The following is a 21605-nucleotide window of genomic DNA, read 5'->3' as shown; positions in this document are numbered from 1 at the left end:
GATAGTGGAACTCTGAAAAACAAGAAAAACCCATGAAGATTATGGATAGCTTTTGTTGGGAGTTGGAAGGGGTTTTGGCCATAAAATGTGATTTAAATATCATTCTATTTCTGAGAAATGGTGAAAGGGGCTGGCAAAAATCAGTTGCAATTCGATTGCCCTTGTTGCAACTATAATGGTCACTAAACTCTGGGTTTGGGTTTTTCCTTCCTCTCCCTGCCTTTGTGAAGTTATTACTCTCACAGATACAAAGGCAAGTAGTAAGACTTGAGGATAAAATGCATTCCCTCAATTACAGGGTACATAAAACTTCAGCTTAGAAACAGTGTGAGCATAATAATCATAACTGAACAACAGGATCAAAAATGCTGCAAACGAATGAGCTGCTTAAGTTTCTCTTGAGAATTTCAACTACGTCCTGTAGTTAAAGAATCCAGCAAGTAGTAGCTTACAGAAAGTTATAAATTGTCCATAATGAGATGCTATGATTGAAGAGACCTTGTACCTTCATTAAAATCTGCTTGAAGTTGCAGTACGCTAATTCTGGTTCCAACTCTAATCATCTAAAGGAACTCCATCCACAAGAAGCAGACAGGCCAATAATGACTTACCCCTATCAGCTGCCAAGAGGCTCTGGTATTTTTAACAAAACAGTGAAAAAGTGCATAGAAGGCTCAGTTCTCAGAATATGAGTCGTCAAAATTTTGATGAAAAAAAGTCCAAAATTGGAGCATCTCACTGGTGAAATGCAAGACAAGATATTTTAAGAAATGACTTGTGACTGACTACAAATTACCTACTAAAAGGATCTGACAGAACAGACGCCTAATAGTCAGACTGATTATCCTAAATATCTGGCACAAATTACAAAAAAGGGAGGTGTTTGCGTGTTACAACAGAGATGTCTTTCTGTCGGTATGGCTGCTTCAACCTCCAATGGGCCTATATGAAACTGCAGCTCAAGATCCAATTTTCTGTCTCATACAACAATAAAAGTTTCCAGTTCCTGAAGCTTAGGTTCATTCTCCACCTCCTTACCTCCAAAAAAATATCTGCCTAGATTAGTTATTGTCACGAAATTAGTTATGGCCACAAAATCATCATTAGTTGCCTCTGCTGGTACACCAACTTTGGGAACCTTACAATAGCTGTAGACAGACTGGTTAACAATAGCAGAAAATGCAAACTGACAATTTAGACTGACTTTAGTGGAATAGATGTGTTTACTTTGTTAGTGCTGATCACTATCACAACAGAATGATGCATTCAGGACAGGACACTCTTGCCAACTTCGATTCTACTAAAGCCCTTATGAATTTAATTCAGTGAAAAGGGTAAAAATTTCTCAGATTTACATCACAGAATAATTTGACTAAAACTGCATACACACTTCCTGATATGACCTATTTTTGGTCAACAAAACACTCAACATATGTTGTAGTCCATCCTTTTTGGAACATAACTGCTGCTGCCAGACCTTCTGTAAAACACATGGATGACATGGATACTAAACACTAGAAATGTGTCTGCCAACAATTAAAACCTCTGATGTGAACCACGGGCACTTCCTTTAGCTTACTTGGTTTCTGATGGGGAAGTATATGCTTTGAAGGCAAAAAGCCTTCTACCTTAAAGAAAAGTAATATGGATGTTGAATATGAAACTGAAGATTTGTCACATCTCTTCAGACCATGGATAGGATGAAGGACCCAATTTGTTTTCAGTTTGGTGGGTTCTGGGATGGGGGTGTGAAAACCTAGGAGACAGTAAGAACTTCCATAACCACCTCAGTAAGTGTTAGTCCAAATTATGGTTGCCACCTCATCTTCTAACTGTTTTTCATAAAAGAAGGACTAGAAAACACAGGTTAAAAAGAAACAAAGACTGGACTTTGCAGGGTAAACCCTAGGATTGCTTCATTTTCCCCCTAGGATTTCTTTTTATACACATGTGTATATATGTACACACATATACACACCCTAGGATTATATATTCAAGATTATAAAATGCTGTTTATAAACACACACCTGCATAGTCCCTAGTATTACCTTTGTTACCCAGCAATCTTTCCTGAAGAAAGGCTCAAAGACTAATCTACAGGTTGGTGATGGCAGAGTTTAGTAACAATTTTCACATCAAAAGTTGACACATTTTTAGGATCTCCACCTAGCAACTGGAAGGGAAGCAGGAAAGAGGATGTAGCTCCAGCAGTATCTTAAATTAGTCTTGGAATCTCCCAGGTAATTCACAGTGTTATCAGTCTGAATGCTGAACAACATGTACTCATTTGTACTCTACCATCCCATGGATCACCTTTGACTTGCACTACAAGTCCCTAGGAGCACTGCCATGTTTATATATTAAATGAAGAGGGCCTCATGGATAATCCTTTCTCCAGATTTGCACTTTTTTTCCCCACTAGAAAAACCTGGGTCTTTAGACTGGATATGTACATGTATTTATTTCCTTAAGAGTTAAAAAGAAAGAAGCACCCTACATTGATTGATATATTTATTTCTCTCTGGTTGAGAACACTGATCAGCATTCCTCAGATTAGACATACAGAGAATTGTTTAATTTAATAGAAGTACTTTGGTATTTTCCATCTTTTTCTGCTTTAGTTTAAGAGCATAAGACCTCTGCCACTGATTATTATTTTAATTAAATTTGGCTGTCGCATCTATGGGCATCATTGAAGATATCAAAAAATGTAAAGGACTCTAACTGATGAGCTGAATTCTGGTACAGCGCTTTATGGAGACTGTGAACAGAACAGTGAGCCCGTAACTTCCAGAACTATACCTTTTTAACATAATCTACTTCACCTTAGTGTCAAAACAAACAAAAAACACCAAAAGCACAAAATCAAAATAACAATCTAATACTCAAAAGATTTTATTTTTTTAAATAAAATACTTACTTGTTTTCAAATACAACTGTGAGCGAGTCCTCATGAACATCTTTGATAAATCCCTAAAACAAAAACATTGTTATTGTAAGAATGCATGTGAAATCAAAACAAGGAGGCAATTTCAATACTGCCTGAAACTAAGCCAAAGAGCAGACCATCACTAATACTATGGTTTCAATTTAAGAGAGTTCCAAGACATAATCCTACTGTTTGCATGAGGTTGCTGATACTCTTAGTTGGCTATTCCAAGACAGACAGTGCACAGGGATTGTTTCAAATGACTGCTCAAATCAGCACATTTACAACTGAAAACTCACTATCCAAGTTTATTATTTTATCTATAGGTGCGCACAACTGCTTACGGGAACAAAATGAGAGAGAGCCAGGCCCAGGGCAATTAGTACAACTCACAATACAATATCAAATAGCTGTGTATAGCACTATTTGCTTTATAGGTGTTCTTCTCAACAAAAAAATTGAATCCCAGTCAACCATTCTTCAGAACAGTGTGACAGCAAGTTTGGATAAAATTTGGCAATACAGGCTGCCATAGAGCTAGTTATGGTATCATCTTTCAAGTAGCAAATTGGGGACTGTATGAGGCCAAACATCTGTAAGACCTCACAGGAAAACAAAGAGAATACAGTATTTCACATTTTTGTGACATTATTACGATCTCAGCAACAACTGAGGGGAAACCCCACTTCCCTTTCTTTCTTTTGAAAAATAAAAGGCTTCATTAGGAGGCACTGATTATGTCAAAACCCTGTACCTATCTATCAGGTCGTCTGTCTTCAGCTGTACTCGAGTATCCATACAGAAACTAAGTTTCTACATCTCTCAGTTAAGGAAGGTAGGCATATTGCAAAAAAAAAAAAAAAAAAAAAAAGGCAAAACAAACAAACAAAAAAAAAAAACAACCCCAAACCAAACCTAAAAACCCACCAAAAAATCCCAGAAGACAGATAAAGGGACAACAAAGACCTTTCAATCTACTCCTGCTTTTGCTATAGATCTGTATTTGCCCAAGCAGAAAAGGTCAAGGAGGAACCTGCAGCTTTAAAGGAATGAGAACTGCATAGCTATGTTAAGGGAAGTTCCAGGAAACCTGCTGAATGGATTATACCCACTTAAGAAATTGCCAGCTGAGGAGGATGAAGAACACAATCACCTGTGCAATGAGCAACTAGCCCACAGAGGGGAAAGGTAAATTTTGACACAGGAGATCCCCCAGTGTAACAACGGACAGTAAAGGAGCCCATACTGACAGCTGGTTGCAAAGGGCCTATATAAACTAATCTCCTTTTACCTGAGTTTGTACTCGGGCCACGTGTGAGGGCATTTGCTCAAAACATGCTTTTCTGCTCCCTGAGGTTCACTCAAAACTATCTGCCAGCAACACAGAAGACTGGTTCTAGCAGAAAGCCTACTGGTAACCCTGAACAAAGGAGGTCATCAGAAATCACAAAAATCACCTCATTGAACCACCTAGCGTGTTCCTACCAAACCCTTTTAAAGGCCATCCTGCCACTGCAAGCGAAGGCAGGCAAATCTCTTTGGAAAGTAAGCAACTGAAACAGTTGGCAATCAAATACACCTGTAATCAGGGACTTGCAGTTTCAAGGAAATTTCTGGGCAGGTAAACTGGACAAGAATACTGAAGTTATGACCGTTTAAAGATGCAAAGAGCACAGAAAATTTGACTGCCTCAAGTATGTTTCAGCTAACAAGAGAGGTAAAGCAGAACTTTTACTAAGTATTTGCTACCAATGTCCCCTTTAAACATGCTCCAGCATGGGGATGAATTAACAAGGCATGAAGTGCTGGAAATCAAGAGTTCTTCTACAACTCATTCGAACTCTATCCAGGGACAAAGCACCCCAGCCACAGCACTGCACACCAAGTTCATGTAGTCCAACATTCTGCCAAATGGCCACTTACCAACAGAAAGCAGTATTTACAGAAAGAGATTCAACTCCCTACCACGGGCAGCCATTTATCTGCATTCCAAGAGTCTGTGATTCAGTATTAGCCTTTGCCTCATTATGTTGCTTTATTTCATACCTGAACCTTACCTCTTATTTATGTTATTACATGCTCTCACACTACTATTCAACATGAGGGGAGGGGGGCAAGGGTCATCCTATAGTAGCTAAAAATTTATTATGTAGATCTGAATTCAATTATCTTCCCTTTGTTAAAAAACAGAACTTCAGAATCAAGGGAGATGCAAAAATCAGGTACCATAAAACACCTGAAAAACATTCAGAACATAATGCTCTGCATTTTAGAAAATCCTGAATCTACTGACTAGCTGCAGGTTTCATTAATAAGACAAAGTAGAAAAAAGGAATTCTAACTGTATTGACTTTCCAGAATTTCAGACAATTAGTCCATTACTAGGTAAAGTCTGGTTTTCTGTGTAATGGTACAAGCAGGTTTAATTTTCACAACTGATTTTCAAGTGAATGTCCTGCTGAAGAATGGCAAAGATGAAGTGGAACAATAATGCAGAGATATGACCAGCAGCAGACTAACAGCTGACACTGCACAAACATCAGCTGCATAAACAGAAACATCGAACACTTTTTAATAAAATCCAACATATGAATTCCGACAGAGTCTGTACATTTGACATCACCATGTGGTTTCAGGAACTCCTTCACACAAGGAAGTCTTTCAGTTCAAAGCATGTGCACTGCTCTTCCTGTACAAGAACACATGCGGACTCATGGCTAGCAGACATGTATGTAGTAACCTGTGTGGAATTACCTGAATAGCATTTGAAGTTGGCATTCTCCAACTTTTTCACTCCACAATATTTATATATAAGAAACACTCACAATCAAATATGACATTTATCAGGTATGTACTTCAGGTCATAAATGGACATATGTAAAGCATTAAATAAAATTACATAATTATTTAAATAATTGTATTATTTTGAGGCCTGAAAAAAGTCGAATCAGAGTCTAGTTGTACAAACACAAGACTAATAGTGAAGAAGTAACATAAAAGTGAAAAATCCCCAGTATAATTCTTCCTACTATTATCAATTTCTCTGCAGCTGTGGGGAAGAAATCACATTTACAGTACTGAAGCAGAGCAGTCTGAGGTATTGTAGACTGTATGGTTCATTTGTAATACAACTAGAAATCATCAGTTCCATATACATTTTAAGTAGTTTTATAAAAATTATTCTATTATTGCCAAGAATCATGCCAAAAGTATCATAGAAACATTTGTTGAAAGTAAAAATTCCTGCATACTATTTTCCTACCTACAACCCTGACCTTTACCATAAGCATTATCAGCTGTCACTTCCAACTCTAAGATAAAAACAGAGAAATAGATTTCATGCACATCAGAATGAGATTTAATGTAATTTTTAAAGTAGTATTCCAAGATCCTAGAGATTCTTTAAAAAAAAAGGTTTCACGAAAAACCTGTGACATTAAGGTATTTTGTAATACAAAGCATTTTTTTTACATTAAAAGTTATATTAAATCCTATAAATTCCCAAGGATTTCTTCAGAAAGGGCATGACGAACATAAAACAGAAAAGTAATTATCCTGGTTTTCAACTAGGAGTTCTTTATCAGTGAGGTAACCTATATAAATAGATTGGTACTCTAAGCTTGCACTAGTCACGTCTGATATGGTACCAAAAACATTTTCTACTAAAATAAGTGAAGATTGATCATCTTAACTTTTGCTCAAATGAACAAGGTACTCCATTACTGAAATTTAATTCAGCAGTGTTGTCTAAGAGAGATAATGCCAATATCTAAGTTTGAAATGTTCTGTGTTCCTTATACATCATTCCATGTATCATCATTCCAAACAGGTGATGAGACAGAGCTAACAAGAGACCAAACACATCATCAATAAACACGCTGGCATCAAAACCACACAGTGATGAATCGTATTATCAGCAGGTATGCTTACACGCAACGTTTGTGTGTGTTTTACGCCACATACAAAACTGTGGAGGGCAGGAAGGCAAGAAACATTGATGTGACTTCATCCTGCCAGACCTCTGATCTGGACTGTCCAGATATTAGTGTCAGTCATTCAGTTTATGCTGTGAGCTGGATCTCTGGAAGCCCATGTATGCCCTGCTTGCTGCAGCCCAGCTCATGAGGCCACCAGGAGACTGTACTGTACTACAGGCTATTAATGTCGTGCTGGCTGCCCAGGCACTTGGGTTCAGACCTGTCTCTGCCACTCACTTGGCAGAAGCCAGGCTCCCAACACCAGCACCTGTAAACCAAGGGGTAGTATCGCTAGGACTCTTGCCTAGGTTTGGGATCAGAAATCCAGTAAATCTTACACAGGACCACACTGTGTTAAGTATGAACAAAAGGACAGGAAACTATGAACAAATCATTTGCTACCAAAATCACTACCATCGAGACTTCATTTCATAAGACACACATACACACTCTTTCCCTTTTACCTGGTTTTGCTCATGGACTTAAGATTAGGATCTGCTGATAACATAAACGGATCAAGACTTACTGAAGTGCCCTTACAGTGAACTGTCTGTCTGTATATATACACACACTTTGTAGGTTTTTTTTTTTGTTTGTTTGTTTTTTTAATTTGGTTCCAGTCTGAACAAGATCTGTGCAACAGGTTTTCTCAAGTTTATCTGACCCCCAAGTGGGATGGTCTAATCTAAAAATGTGGTGCTGTTAGTTTAGCTGCAAACATTCTTTCCAGTGATAGCCACTGTGTTGGCTTTTGAGTCACACAGACCTGCACACTAAAAAGTATACCAAGATCACCTTACCCACTGCTGAGCAAATTTCAAACAGTAAATGCTTTGGCATCTGGTACCATGGGCTCTTTCTGAATCAGTGACATAAAGGTCAAGAAGCCTATATCGAATTACCAATGCTTTCACTCCTTTCAGAAGCAAGAACCATCAGTATTTTTAACTAACATTCATAAACAGCTGTTTCATGTAACAAATACATGAAATAATTACTACTAAGGGATGTATCCCATGCTGACCCTACACAGGGGGAAAAAAATAATAAAATCAGGAAACAATCAAAGCCAACAGAGGAAACTTGTAAATAATCAAATCACTGGACAAAAAAAAGAGCCTGAACTTCATAAAGTATTATTTTAATTAGAAGTGATTAGGTGCACCTGCTTATACAAGGATGGATACAAGAAAGCAAATCTAGCTTGCTGCAAAACCCATTACACACAGACATCAGGTAAGGAAGAGATCCTGAACTATTGTATCAATTCTAGCAACCACAGTTTAGTCTATGATATCACTGCTTATTTCCATTCACAATTATAATTATCATATGTAAATTCAAGGGTCCTTATGAGTTACCGAAGAACTCCCCTGGTTTAGGCTTGTTCATGAAAGTCTAAATGACTCACATTACCTAAACTGCTTTCTTTATATGCATATTCCCAGAGGGCAAAACTTCTGAAAGATACCCTCCTCTGATTTATGTACATCAGCAATCAATAATCATTGCCTGTGGCACCTCCCTTTTATTAGCGTGAAAGGGTCAAGCAAACAGCTGGAAAACAGCAATAATGACTACAGATACTTCCTGCAACAGTCTACACAACTTTCAAGAGGTAGTAACAACTTCAAAATGTCTGAAGTTTGCCACCCATTAGGGCTAGATATAATAAATAAATGCTGGCCATTATAGAACAGTTGAGATCTTCCAAGTAAAAAAAAAGTCATTCCTGTTACCATGTTTCCTGGTGTAGTAGTCAGGTATGAACAGCTGTGTAAGCTACACTCTTAATGACAGTTTCCTTTTTTAACAGCCACCAAGCAAAAACCATTCAGAAGAAATCAGAGCTGTTCCTAAAGCCACTAACAAAAAGTTATAAGAAACATTAAAAAGCCATTATATTTTTTTACTGATGCATTAATTTTTTCTCACACAGAATTGCTCATCATGCTTTGACACATGTGGAGAAATGCTGAGTACTTTTATAATTTTTTTCCTTCATATTATTTTGGCCAGTCTCTACCTTGAGGCCTATGCCAACACCTGCTACCAGCACTTCAGTTAATCATGTTAGCTGAACAACTGCACCTCTTGAAAGAGGAACAGACCAAGAATGAAGCACTTTAGAACCTGTAAATTAAAGGTTGAGTTTCATTCTAATTCACAAACTATTTTATGTCCTTGCATATTCTATGCAGCTACTACTCTAGAACAGAAAGAGTACAAGGGCATGCAACACACCAGAGACAGTTTTTCAGCACATGTAAGTCCCTACAATGAAGAATGCAACATAGCTTTCAGTTACTCAGACACCACTGAAAGGTTCAGAGGAAGTCATCTGGTGCTCCATCCATGTACCTTGGTCTCATTTTTTTTGCAAGGTCCAACCTATTTCACATAAGCTAACATCTGAAGTCATGAATAACTTGCAGAGCCAGGGCTCTAATTTGCATCCAAGTGAGCATACCCAGGCTGATGGAGATACTGGATAAAACAGAAGCTTTTGTCTTGTTCTTGCCCAGAGCTGCACAGGCACCCTTCACAGCTGGCAGGACCAGAGGCAACAGGCACGAACTGAAACATGGGAATTTCTGTACGAATGTCAAGAAACACTTTTTTTTTTTTTTTTTTACACTGTGAGTGTAACTGCGCACAGGCACAGGTTGCCCAGAGAGATTATGGAGTCTCCATCCTCAGATATATTCAAAAGTCATCTGGACATGGTGCAGGGCAACTGGCTCTAGGTGGCCCTGCCTGAGCAGGGGTATGGACCAGACGACCTCCCACAATCTCTGCCAGCCTTGACCACCTGTGGTTCTGTGAATTACTTAATGACACAGAGAATCATCCTCCCAAAACCACTGCAGTCAGGCCAAGATGAGGCTGGGAGCATTCAACTTGCACTCTCTCCAACCCACCCAAAGGCCAAAGAAACCCTGATACTTCTGATCATTTCACATAAAAAAAAAGCAAAGTCTACTCTAAAGTCACAAAGATAAACATTAACCTGCAATCTAACACTCACCTAGAAAATATCAACTGTTCTGCTCTCAGCAAGTCCTCACCACACCCCTAATATATGCAAACCCTTAACTAGTAGGGTTCATCAATCCTGTCCATTATCCTCCCTGTTCCACAACACAAACCTCACCTTTTCTCAGAAGACCACGACCACCCTGAGCCCTGCCAGTGCCATCTGTTCTCTAAAGACAATGGGTACTCAATATTATGATATATGCAAAGTCTTCTGAGCTGCAGGGAGTAGCTAAACACTGGCTCTGCTGTACACTGGTTGAGAACCTGGGGTACATACAAGGTAAATGATGTCCTGTTCTCCAGATTATGTTACTTATTTAAAGAAAAAAAAAAAAAGCATAAATTAGTTTGGAGATTTATACATAAAAGATTATTTTTTTTTTTTTTACAGAACAGAGCATTAAAAAGTTATCTTGGAATGTCTACCATAACCACAGTTACCCTAATCACTGACATATGGATCATGAACAACATTCTGACTTTTCACGTATTTTAATAAAGAACATAATTCTCCTTACTAATTTATAGCAACCACAGTGTGTATGTATAAATACGCATATGAAGAATTCCGTGTTAAAATTGAATTTTACTAAAATGAAGAATAATAATTAGAGGAACAAAAGAACCTATAAAGAATATAAATTAACCACGGTCATATCTCTAACAACTACTGAAAACCCACCTATAATGCTCCAACAGATTTAATCACTACATTTGTTCTACTACAGCTAAGTTGCAGATCATATTAACAACTCATCAAAAAAATTCTGTCATGTAGTTGTTTACATAATTATTTTGGTTTTTATCTCTGCTGGCATAGCAGGATCCTTCTCATCTCATTTACTGGGAGGTATGCTGTGCTAATGAATCTGAATTTAGGCTGTTCTGAAGGTAAACCTTAAATTTCATCCCACCATACAAATTCTGCTTTTCTCTTCAGAAAATTTTTTCCACCTTCTATACAGTGACATGGGGCTTAGACAAGACGAGCCTATTCTCATTATCTTACAAATGCTATTATCAATGCTATCAGTGTCCAAAATAGGATATTTTCTAAATGAGACTGACACACCCCCTCCCTTGCTTCAGAAACTTTAAACAGAAAGTTACTAGCAGTGCTATTTAGTTCCAAAATGCATGCATAACGTCTACCTACCTCAACAGTTAAGACTCCACAAAATGGAGTCACTGACACACACATTGCATTTAGCTCACAAGAATAATCTTTTGAAACTGTGTTTCAGTTTGATTTGTTTTGGGGGGGGGTTCTGTGGGGTTTTTTCCCCTCCACATTAGCGGTGGATTATTCTGAGTTAGGGCTTTGGTTGCTATAGGTCCAATCACTCTAACCTGACTTCATCCACTGTGAGGATGCCATCACTGGATATGATTCCCACTTCATTGATCTGAAAGCCATTAATGCCATTTTTTAAGTAAAACTTCTGCTTCTGTTAGTCATTGTTCACAGGGCTAAAACATTTGATGGTGCTAATCCAAGCCTGACAATTCTCACTGATTTAGGAGGAGACATCATCATTGCATATTTTAAATCAGGCTTATTGTAATAAATTCTATGCACACAGATCCCTTCAGTCCAAGAATTCAGTACACCTCCTAGTACTCTCATTAGTTTCACATTCCTCTTAAGCAGAGGAAACAACTAATCTATGGTTTATAAAGGTGCCCAAGATCACAAGGTAAAAAATGGAAAGCTAAGAAGAGTGTCTCCAAATTCTGGGCTTCCTAATGGGCAGGGGAAGGGGGAAACAAGTCTATTTAGGAGTATGCTGTTCTAAATGCAGATGATTCTGATGTGGGTTTCTATGTGGTATTTCAAGTCCAAATAAAAATGTATCTGATATACAAAATTTATTATCTAATTATTTTGGTAAAAATTTAAGAAGCTTACCTAACAAGGGGATATAGCTTATCCCATTACATTCCTTCCTCGTAAGAGTATCTCCTATTTGTCTCTTTTAATAAGACAGCCAAGTGAAAAAACTAACTCCTGAAGTCAGCTGGTTACAAGCCTTTAAACACCAACTGCCTTTACATACTGTACAATCATCACATGACTTCCCAGCCAAATCCACAGCTGCATAGAGGAAATTCAGAAAAAAAAAAAAAAAAAAAGACAACCCCAACCCCCCAGTGTAATATTGCATGTGCAATACCACACTGTGTATGCCGCTATGCACAATAGCTCAAGAGAGTCCTGAGATTAAATAGTCCCAGAACACAGCTACACTGCATGCTCACAATACTGGCTAGAATCAGCCCTCCTGGAAAGGAAGACAGAAGGCTCTTGCCATAAAAAGAGCTGGGATTCTTAAACATCTGAAGCCAGGCTTAGGAGAAAATGACTGACGGGTAACAGCTGAGAGCGTTCTGCATTGATCCTGTAACATCCTGACATTCCAGGAAGGGTGATGGTGAAAAAGGATTTCTGATGGCATAAATAAACTCGAAATCTTTAAAGAATTGTTTAAAATATTTTAAAATGATTATTTTCGGCTCAATTCACCCCATCCCACCCAAAGCCCCTACTTCTTCCAAAAATAGCCCCCCCCCCCCCCCCGCCCACTCACCCTTTCCAAGAGGACGCCTAAGCAGATCCCCGTGCTGTGCATCTGCTCCCCCCGGCCCTCCCAACGCTCCCCCCTTTCCCACACACCAACCTCCCTCGAGAGGAGCCCTCATCCGCCCGCCTCGGCACCACCTTCCCAAGCCACCGCCGCCCCCCTCCATCCCATCCCCGCCGCCCCCCCGCCTCACGCCAGCCCCTCGCGCCCCCCTTCCTCCCCCGCCCGCCCCCACCACACCCAGACACCTTCCCCCAACGCCCTTCCCCCCCTCACCTTCCCCTCCTCCGCGGCCCGGCGCAGGGGCGGCCGCCAGCGCCCACCCACCTCCGGCCGGGCTCGGAAACGGCCGGGCGGCCGCTCCCCGCGCTGCCCCTGCCGCGCCGGCCCCGCCGCCTCCCCCTCCCCGCCCCGGTACCTTGTAGAAGGCCCCGTTAGAGCCGCGCACTTCCACCGTCAGCTCCTCCATGTTGAGCGCAAAGGACGCCGGGACGTGCTTCTAGAAACTGTCACCACGGGGGGGAGCGCTGGCGGGCTCCCCCTCCGCCCTCCGCCCGCCCCCCCGCGGGGAGGGGGCAGCGCCGGCACCGCCCCGCCCCTCCTCCCCCCGCCGCGCGCCCGTGGGGTATGCCCACGCCGCGGGTGGGAGGGGGGAGCGCACAGCCGGCCGAGCGGGGCGTTCCCTGCGGGAAGCGCTGCCGGCAGCTGCCTCCCCCCCCCCTCCCCCTCGGGAGTGGGAGCGGCCGGCGCGGTAGCAGAGGGGGCTCTGCGGCGCCCGCCCGCCCTCAGGGGCGGTAATGGAGGACGTAACGGCGGTGGCGCTGCAGGCCGCAGTCAGCGCTGCAGGGAAAATGCGGTGGTGTTTTGTTTTGTTTTGTTTGTTTGTTTTCTTTTGTTTGGTTGTTTTTTTTTTGGTTTTGTTTTGTTTTGTTTTTTAAAGATGAATTCAAAAGGCCGGGCCTTAGGGGACAACCTCCCGCTGCCCTGCCGCCTCAGGCAGCCGGGCTCGTCGCTCGCTGCAGGCCAGGCAGTGCCCGTCAGCCGCCCGCGCTCCCGGCTTCCCGGCTCTGGCTGCCGCGCCGCCTTTGTCCCGGCCGGCGCCGGGAGCGGCCCCACCTCCTGCACTTGGTCCCTCAGCGAGCGGCCGCCCCCCCGGCCCGGCCCCGGGGCTGCCCGCCGCGCTGACGTACCGCGGGGAATCGCCCAGCTGCAAGCTCCGACCATCCTTCTGGTGCAGAGATAAAAAAAAAATAAATAAAAATTATAAGATGACTTTGCTATTCGATGACCCTCACAACAGTCAGACCCGAATTTTGCGATGAGCTCAATGCTCACATAAGCTTAGTCATGCAGAGCTTGATGAAAGGCCTGTGTCTTTGCCAAATGCATACATTTTTTTGCAATAGCTTTAAATATCAATAACACTATTTTCAAGTGTCCTTTCTGCTGATCTTCCCCGGTAGATGTCAGCCCCAAATGAACAGGAGCTCACCCATCTAATGTTTTTAATTTTTGGTCTCTCCATGTTAATCCCACTGTAGCTTTTTTGCTAGTTTTAACCACGTCTGTCAGAGGGGTGAGAATTTCAGGTAATACAGGCCCAAAATTTTTGACAAAGCTGGCTACTGGGTGTGGAGACTCAAACGTTCCACTTCTGAAGGAAAGATATAGTTCTACATCATCAGCTTTGCTGGGGTGCTGCTGGCTAACCCTCACACGTGCCAGACTTGGCATGCAACTTTCTGACCATTTATACTCTGTGCCTGTGTTGTCCAGTGAGTAATGTGAGGGTATGGGGTTGAGCTGAAAGGGTTCTGTTGGGGAAGAAGTGAAGGTCATAGGTGGAGCCGAAGTTACAGGCTCTGTGGACAGTAGAGCTTTGATTCATTGTGGTGAAGCACAAAGGGAAATGAGACACAAACTAATTGGCAAAAAAAAAACCAATAGGCGCTGCTTGTTCCAGAGAACATGGTTTTTTTCCACTCAGTAACTCATATCTTTGTTTGGCTATGAGGTAGCGTTTAGAAAAAAAGCAATTATGTGAACTACTTCTTTCCCATGCTTTGTGCAAGAATATTCTCATTCTTGCAAAATACTTATTCCACAGGAATGTTGGAGGGTTTATTAGAAATATTGTTTAAATCTTTAGAAATGACCCACAGTTTATTCTGTCAGTGGTGCCTAGGCCACGCACAGGTAAAAAAGCCCTTCTTGCAAAATGGTAGGTGCTCCCTTTCCTATTGGCAGAGGGCACTCAGGACTTTCCAGCATAAAGTATGAAATGTGATAATATGAAGCAAACAGTTGTGCTACAAAAATTCTATGCCAAAAATTTTCATTGCCTCAAGATTGAATAACCCACGGTTCAGTTATTCAGCTTCCAAGACACAGACTCCCAATGTCAACTGCTAAGAAAAGGTGTTCAGGGTTTTTTTTTTAAAAAAAAAAGCAAAACCCAGCTATGCATGACTCCTCAGGAGTAAAAACAGGACACATAAAAAAAAAAAAAATTACATCAGAACTGGGTGAGGTGCCTGGGTCTCCACATTTGCAAAATGGGGAACCAGTTCTGGTCGATGATGATAACGAGAACTGGCTTGAGCCAATGCAATCTGCATCTGAATTTGCCTGATAAAATTTGTTTTTCTAGAAGTGTACACATGATAGTAGTTAAAGTGACAGGGTTATTTACAGATCAATATTGAGATGGATTGCTATATGGAGGTGAAAATAGGGGTAGAAATGGGTAATTACTAGGTTGTGGGCCATAGTAGTTGGCAGCACATCAGCCAGACTGGTGAGGATGAATCTGTTCTAAGTTTAGTTTTTGCTTAATGTAACTTGGAAGTAACTGCTAAATTCAATTACTTCAAGTATTTACTGAAATAAGAAAAGGGAGGATCTTTACTCAGCCTCAGGAACTCAAGAGACTTCCTCTGATAGTAGGTACTTACAGCTTTTTTCACAAGACTATGTAAGGTGATTTTTTGTTTTCATTTTGCAACGCCCACAGTGAAACTGCTACCTACATTTCATAGAGCAGTTTTGGTCATGGAGATGCTATGAGTAAACCTAGTTGAACCACCCTTTGTCCTCTGTTGCAACTGTTCATTAATGCGGGAGGGAGAGCAAGCTTCATCATGCCAAAAGGACAGTAAGCAAGAAATAGCAGGATTCGGTATCCTTGGGGCTCTTGATTGGAAAGAGGAGAAAGAGGGTTTGCTTATTAAAGTGAACAAAATAAAGGGTGAAGGATTAAACACTGAATAATTAGGATTGTTGTCTTCAAATACATCAAGGCACACAGAGGGGATAAGGATCAATGAGAGACTAAGGCTACAAAAGACAGAGAATATGACTAGCAAAACCACTCCAAATAGGTATAGGCTGACCACTAATAAATTTAATCTGGTCTGGAAATCAGAGTTTAAGATGGGAGGTTGAGGAAGTTTCTGGAACAGCCTTTGAAAATGAAACAATGAAAGCTAATAAAGCCTGCCTAATTTTAGGATGGGAAAAGTATTTATGATGGTGATATATCATGAGCAATATAAATATTTTCAGATAGAAGACTTTGAAAGTATTGGTCCCAACAAATAAACAACGAACCCCTACCCCAGTCCTTCCAAATGCCATGGTCTAAAATTCGGGAAGTATGTGGACAAACTAGAGAGGGTTCAGGAAAAAGCCACAAATCCAAGGACTGAAGAATGTAACTCACAGTGAAACATTATCATAGCAGAATTTTAATATTTTGAAAGAAAGATTTTTGGCCACAATCTGCAAGTACCCAGGTAGGAAAAAAAAAATATAAAAGCCTCTTTAGATTCCTATCACTAGCAATTTTAAAATCAAGATTGGATATGCTCTGGTTCATACAAAAATGAGTTAATGGAAATCTTATCATCTGTGTAACTGAAGGTCAGAATGGAATTGTCATTCTGGGACCTTCTGATATCAGTCTCTGTTAAATGTTCATCTTACCCAAAAGCAGACAAATTTTAGCCATTTTCAGGGACTTGGGTAGGAGCGAGACAGCTATGAAATCAACTTATCAGAACAGTGACCTTTTTAAGTAAGATTATATCTAGATATTAAAACATACACAAATTGATAGCCCTCTTAAACTACTAGTAGGCTGATAGTTTATTTTTGAAAAAAATTTGTAGTTTTAAACTAATCAGTTACTTTGCTGCCAATTAACTTTAGTGCCTCTCCTGATGCTAAAACAAGGGGTATTGCTGTGTTTTACTGAACATATTACCTACCCTTCAGTAAAATAAAATCCCTGAAGTATACAGTCTTAGCCCATTTTGTAAAAAATAATGAGGCAAAAACCAAGGTCAACTAAACTGAGACTTGTGCCTTAACTTACAAACACAGAGTGTAATAACCTGCGTCTTACATTCCATTCAGTGAAGGGAGATGCTGACACTTAGCAACTTGTGCCATAAAAAAATAAAATAATGATAAAAAATTAATCTAGCTTCATCTTTAAGTGGGTAAAAGCCTCTTTGGTTCAGTTGCTCATTCTGAATCTTTGGCAGAAAGTTGATACCTATGAGAGACGTCCATCCAGAGACTTCCAACCGTAGCAGCTTAGACAACTGGCAGCACTTGGACCCTATGTAAATTACTGTGTGTCCCTAATTCTCAGTGGAGACAAGCAACACAGATGAATATTTGAAGGATATTATGAGATAAGATCATATTGGCCTCATGTCCTACCAAATGACAAAACTACATCACAGTCCAGAAAAAGTCTTGGAGAAATTATTTTGAAAAATTACATGCTTCCAAGCATGGGAGGGTTTACTCATTTACATGTGTTTTCTTTGTTCCACATATTGTACCTGGGTAGCAGAAGGAAGTTTGCGAGACATGTAAAATCAGCTCCTGTAGACTTGTGCAAGAAGAGTAGGGGATCTAATATTTTGTGGCACAACACTGGCATTAAGGCGTATAGTTCTGATACAGATCATCCTGTTGGGCTGCCACCATATAAAGGGCCAGCGGTTTGTTTTAAAAATGAAAAGTCCTAAATAAAAGTCCAGGGTTTGTTTTATTTTGTCCTTCACTATAATTTTTGAAAAATTTGAATACTGAGTCAAGAAGAATCTCTACCAATTTTTGGCAGCCTTTTACAAATGCATTCCTGACCTTTACAAATTAATGAATATTTGTCTGGAGGTTAGCTGAACTGAGTGTGCCATACCCAGATACATCTGCAAGTACTGTAAGCAGACACCGCTTCTGAAAATAGGATCCACAAAAGGTGTTGCTAAGTGAGTGTATGTAAAAACATTTTTGTGCTGTGCAGTTTAAAACCCTCTGTCTGGTATGGAAGTCAGAGAAACCATGTTATTATTGTTAATTAACTTTTGTTAATTAACAATTTAGTTATTTACACCTACCTTGAAGAGAAAATCTTTGGAGCTAGTTTATTTTTTATGTATTCTAGCTGATAGCACTCACAGTTATCTGTGTCTAAACGCAATGAACTTAAAATGTTTCACAGTTATAGGGTTAAAAACCTCCTGTGTTTAGAAGGATAAAAAATGTTAATAATCCACAGAATGCAGTAGGTGTTTATTATTGTATCCTACTTCCTGTTACTGTAGTCTAAAAAAGTCATTGAGCTAAGTTATATAAGGAAGATGTCAAGAATCAATATTAAAAGAAAATTGGTTTTGACTACAGTCTGTATTTATGCTGAAGTAATGAGTAATGTGATTCAGGTTTCATTTGTTCAAAGTCCACAAGATAACGTGCATGCTCAGCAAGAGAAAAATATACATTCAGGCAACAGACTACTATGTGAAAGTAATTTCACACTGGTAGACAATATAAGAACCTTGTTTTTTCACACGGGATGAACTTCTGGCTTCCCATTTGCAGAATGATAGAACCGTTAGGTTGGAAAACACCTTTAAGATCATCGAGTCCAACTATTAACAGCACTGCCAAGTGCACCACTCAGCCATGTCCACCATGTCCCTAAGAGCCACATCTACATGTCTTGAATACCTCCAGGGATGGTGACTCAACCACTTCCCTGGGCAGCCTGTTCCAGTGCTTGACAACCCCGGGGAAGAAATTTTTCCTAATATACAATCTAAGCCCCCCCTGGCGCAACTTGAGGCCTTTTCCTTTTGTCCTATCGCTTCGCTGGTCTCCTTATTTTTGTCAGTAGCAGCACAGGAAAGCAAGCAAAATAAAATTATGTTTGATGTCATTCTAAAAGCAAAGAGAAGCACTAGAAAATGCCTGCTGTAAGTGCAATGTTCATTCTGGCACAATGCAAAGAAACTGCAAAATCATTTTACTGAAATTTTAATGAACTTAAATGAGAACATTGTTGCTTAATGGAGTTTATGCAATGGTCTGAAACTCACCCATTCACCACAGAACTTTTCATAGGATTGCCTTGGTTTGGTAATTTTCATTATCACTTTACATCTGCCTCTTTTAAATGCTAGTATGTCTGCAGCTGATCAAAAATATCCCTGTACTTCGTTCCAGGATGGGAAGTGAAATGCACTGAGCACCAGTGAGGGACCTCTATGGTGAGGTGAAGTCATGGTATGGAAAGGTCTGTCATAGTATTAGCTTTAGATATCCAAGTCTAGAAGTTACCATTTTCAGGTGTTAAGAGTTAAATCCTTTCTACCACTGTTGTTATCCACACAAACCCAAATGAATATTTTCTGTCTTCTGAATACTTTCAGTGAAAACCAGGAAAGGAAAGTATTATTTTTTCTCTATTGTTTATCCAATTTTGGTCCTTGTTTGATCTTCAGACAAATCTAGACCACCTTTGTTTTGACTTGACACCTAGGCCAAATTTTAGTGTCAGTGTTGTGTAAACACTGTAAAAATGCGTATCTGCATTTCTAGGGTTGGACTGGACCAGAGCAGGGTTTCAGGTAATGTAAATTTATGTGATTTGAATTACTGGTTACTTCTTGCAAACATCAAAACGTCCATGTTTAATCCCTTGTTCTGGGTATTAGTATTTAATTTCTTAAAGTCGGGGCCTACTCTAAAAAAAAGGCAGTGGAGTTCTGAGCAAGATTTGTGAGAGACAGTGGACAGTGAGCATGTTGCTATCATAAATACATGATCTGAGGTATAGGAATTTAGTGCCACAGGACATCAAAAACCAAAACAGTAACAGTTAAAAGTGTACCTGGAGTGGCTGAAGGATGCACATCAATCCAAATGAAGTAATGTAGTATGGAAGAGCAAGGAGGAAGAATTTAGCAATGTATCTGTGTGAAGATCTAGTCAAACAAACTGAAAATCTTGTTTCTGTTCCTATAGGATTTCCTGATATAATCTAAAGCACAAAAGAATTAATTTCAAGAAGAGATCAGTTGTCAGCTCAAGGTACTATGCTGCTGAGAGTTCCAAAAGCAGGTTTCTGTCATGCCACGCTTTACTTTTTGAAGGCCCCAATACAGCAAAGTACTTAGGCAGGTATTTTATTTAGTATCTGAATGGAAGGGATATAATAATTACTTTAAATAGTTGGATTGATCTGTGCTCTTCAAGAAAGGAAGGAGTTGAGAAGAAAGTTTTCTGCTAATTTGGTGGCAGAAAAATAATTTAAAACATTTTGTATACACGTATTTTCAGGTTCCTCTGAAAAATCCCACCTATAGAGCAAAAGATACATATTTGTATATATATATAAATTATTTATGTATTTGTTGTATATATTGTTATTATATATATATAAAGAAACTGCAGATAAATGCAGAGTCTCAGTGCCCTAAGGGCAAATATAAGTATTTCACAGACGAAGTACTAAGATTGTTGATAGATCAATATCAGGATTGCAACATCAATTGTTCTCCCAAAATGGATTGTATTCAACTCCAAAAATCAGGGGAACCTGTTCTATTACTTTAGTCATAGGCATGGACTTTAAGAAATTAGATACTACTACTCAGAATAAGAGATTAAACATGCACATTTTGATGTTTGCAAGACAGAGCTAGCAATTGATACCACATAAATATACATTACTTCAAACCCTGCTCTACTGTTAGATACAATGACACAGTATGGAACAGATAGTATTTCAGTGAAATGAGTTATCAAGAAGATAAAATACGTTTTCTGTGGATTTTGCGATTGCTCTCTCAACTGAGATGACCTTCCTCTGGTACATGTGTTCCAGCTGCAACACAAATGCCATTGAAGAGAGTGGGAAAAAATCTGGACTCTTGCCTTTTTCTTTTTTCCATCTTTCTAAAAATACTGTTCCATTAATAGCATAGTGTTTTCCCAGACTGCCTATCTGTTGAGATGAAAAAGGGAACTCATGAAGCTACTTTGGTAATAAAATAGACAGTTCTGATCGATAAATACAGCAAAACTGACCATCCTTTTGTCCTAATCAATAATAAAACCTATTGCACAGGTGCTCAGGACATCATGTCTTTGGCATACATTCACTTCCTTTTTTTCAGTTGTTTGATGCTGTAGGCTGTCTGGCATATTAGACATGCAAAACCTGATTTCACCAGTGATCTGTCATCATGAGACTCATCATCTGAGCCCTAAAAACTGAGGGTGCTTTAACCTGATCTTTCCACAACTGTACATGTCCACTTGTTCTCTCCTGCCTCAGTGGGGTTACACTTCTAGCCCTGGACTTTCTCTGCTGGGCTGAATTGGTACTTTGGAAAGGAGCTCCTATACTCAATGTTTAAAATGCTGCTACTTTAGATAGTGGGGAAGAAGTGGCTAATTGTCAGAAACCAAATACATTAGAGCCATCAAAAGGAGGGGCTGAGGAGGATTAATTCAAACAGATGCAATATGCAAGAAAAGAAATAGGAACAAGGAGGAAACAAGTGTTAAAAAGAGTCAAGAACAGCATGAAAAAGCAGAAGAAAGAAAGGTTCAAACAACAGAAAAAGGTTCAAAATTTAGGCTTTGATGAAGAAATAAAGGTTTGATGAATTAATGAGGTAAGAGAGGAAGAGATAAAATGGGTGATAAATGAGGAAATGCAAGAGAGCAAGAGCAGTTCTAGGGAGTACATGAAAATACATGATAGTCACCTCT

General features: G+C 39.8%; 1 protein-coding gene across 3 annotated transcripts in view; it reads right to left on the bottom strand.

Annotated features, from left to right (window-relative positions):
* The window catches only part of FXR1 (FMR1 autosomal homolog 1), a 35916-nt gene extending 22842 nt beyond the window's left edge, over positions 1 to 13074 (bottom strand). For all 3 annotated transcript variants that reach the window (XM_033006358.2, XM_033006360.2, XM_033006359.2), the window contains exons 1-2: positions 12946 to 13074; positions 2921 to 2973 (exon numbers count right to left, since the gene is read on the bottom strand). In XM_033006358.2, the coding sequence (XP_032862249.2) occupies positions 2921 to 2973; positions 12946 to 12996 (104 nt within the window). In that variant the 5' untranslated portion in view covers positions 12997 to 13074. The remainder of the gene's footprint in view (positions 1 to 2920; positions 2974 to 12945) is intronic.
* Between the last annotated feature and the right edge of the window lie 8531 nt (positions 13075 to 21605).

Source organism: Tyto alba, unplaced genomic scaffold (genome assembly GCF_018691265.1).
Source record: "Tyto alba isolate M040663 unplaced genomic scaffold, T.alba_DEE_v4.0 Super-Scaffold_10, whole genome shotgun sequence".
NCBI lineage: Eukaryota > Metazoa > Chordata > Aves > Strigiformes > Tytonidae > Tyto > Tyto alba.
The sequence above is the reverse complement of the archived record's forward strand: the minus strand, read 5'-3'. Positions and strand labels throughout refer to the sequence as shown.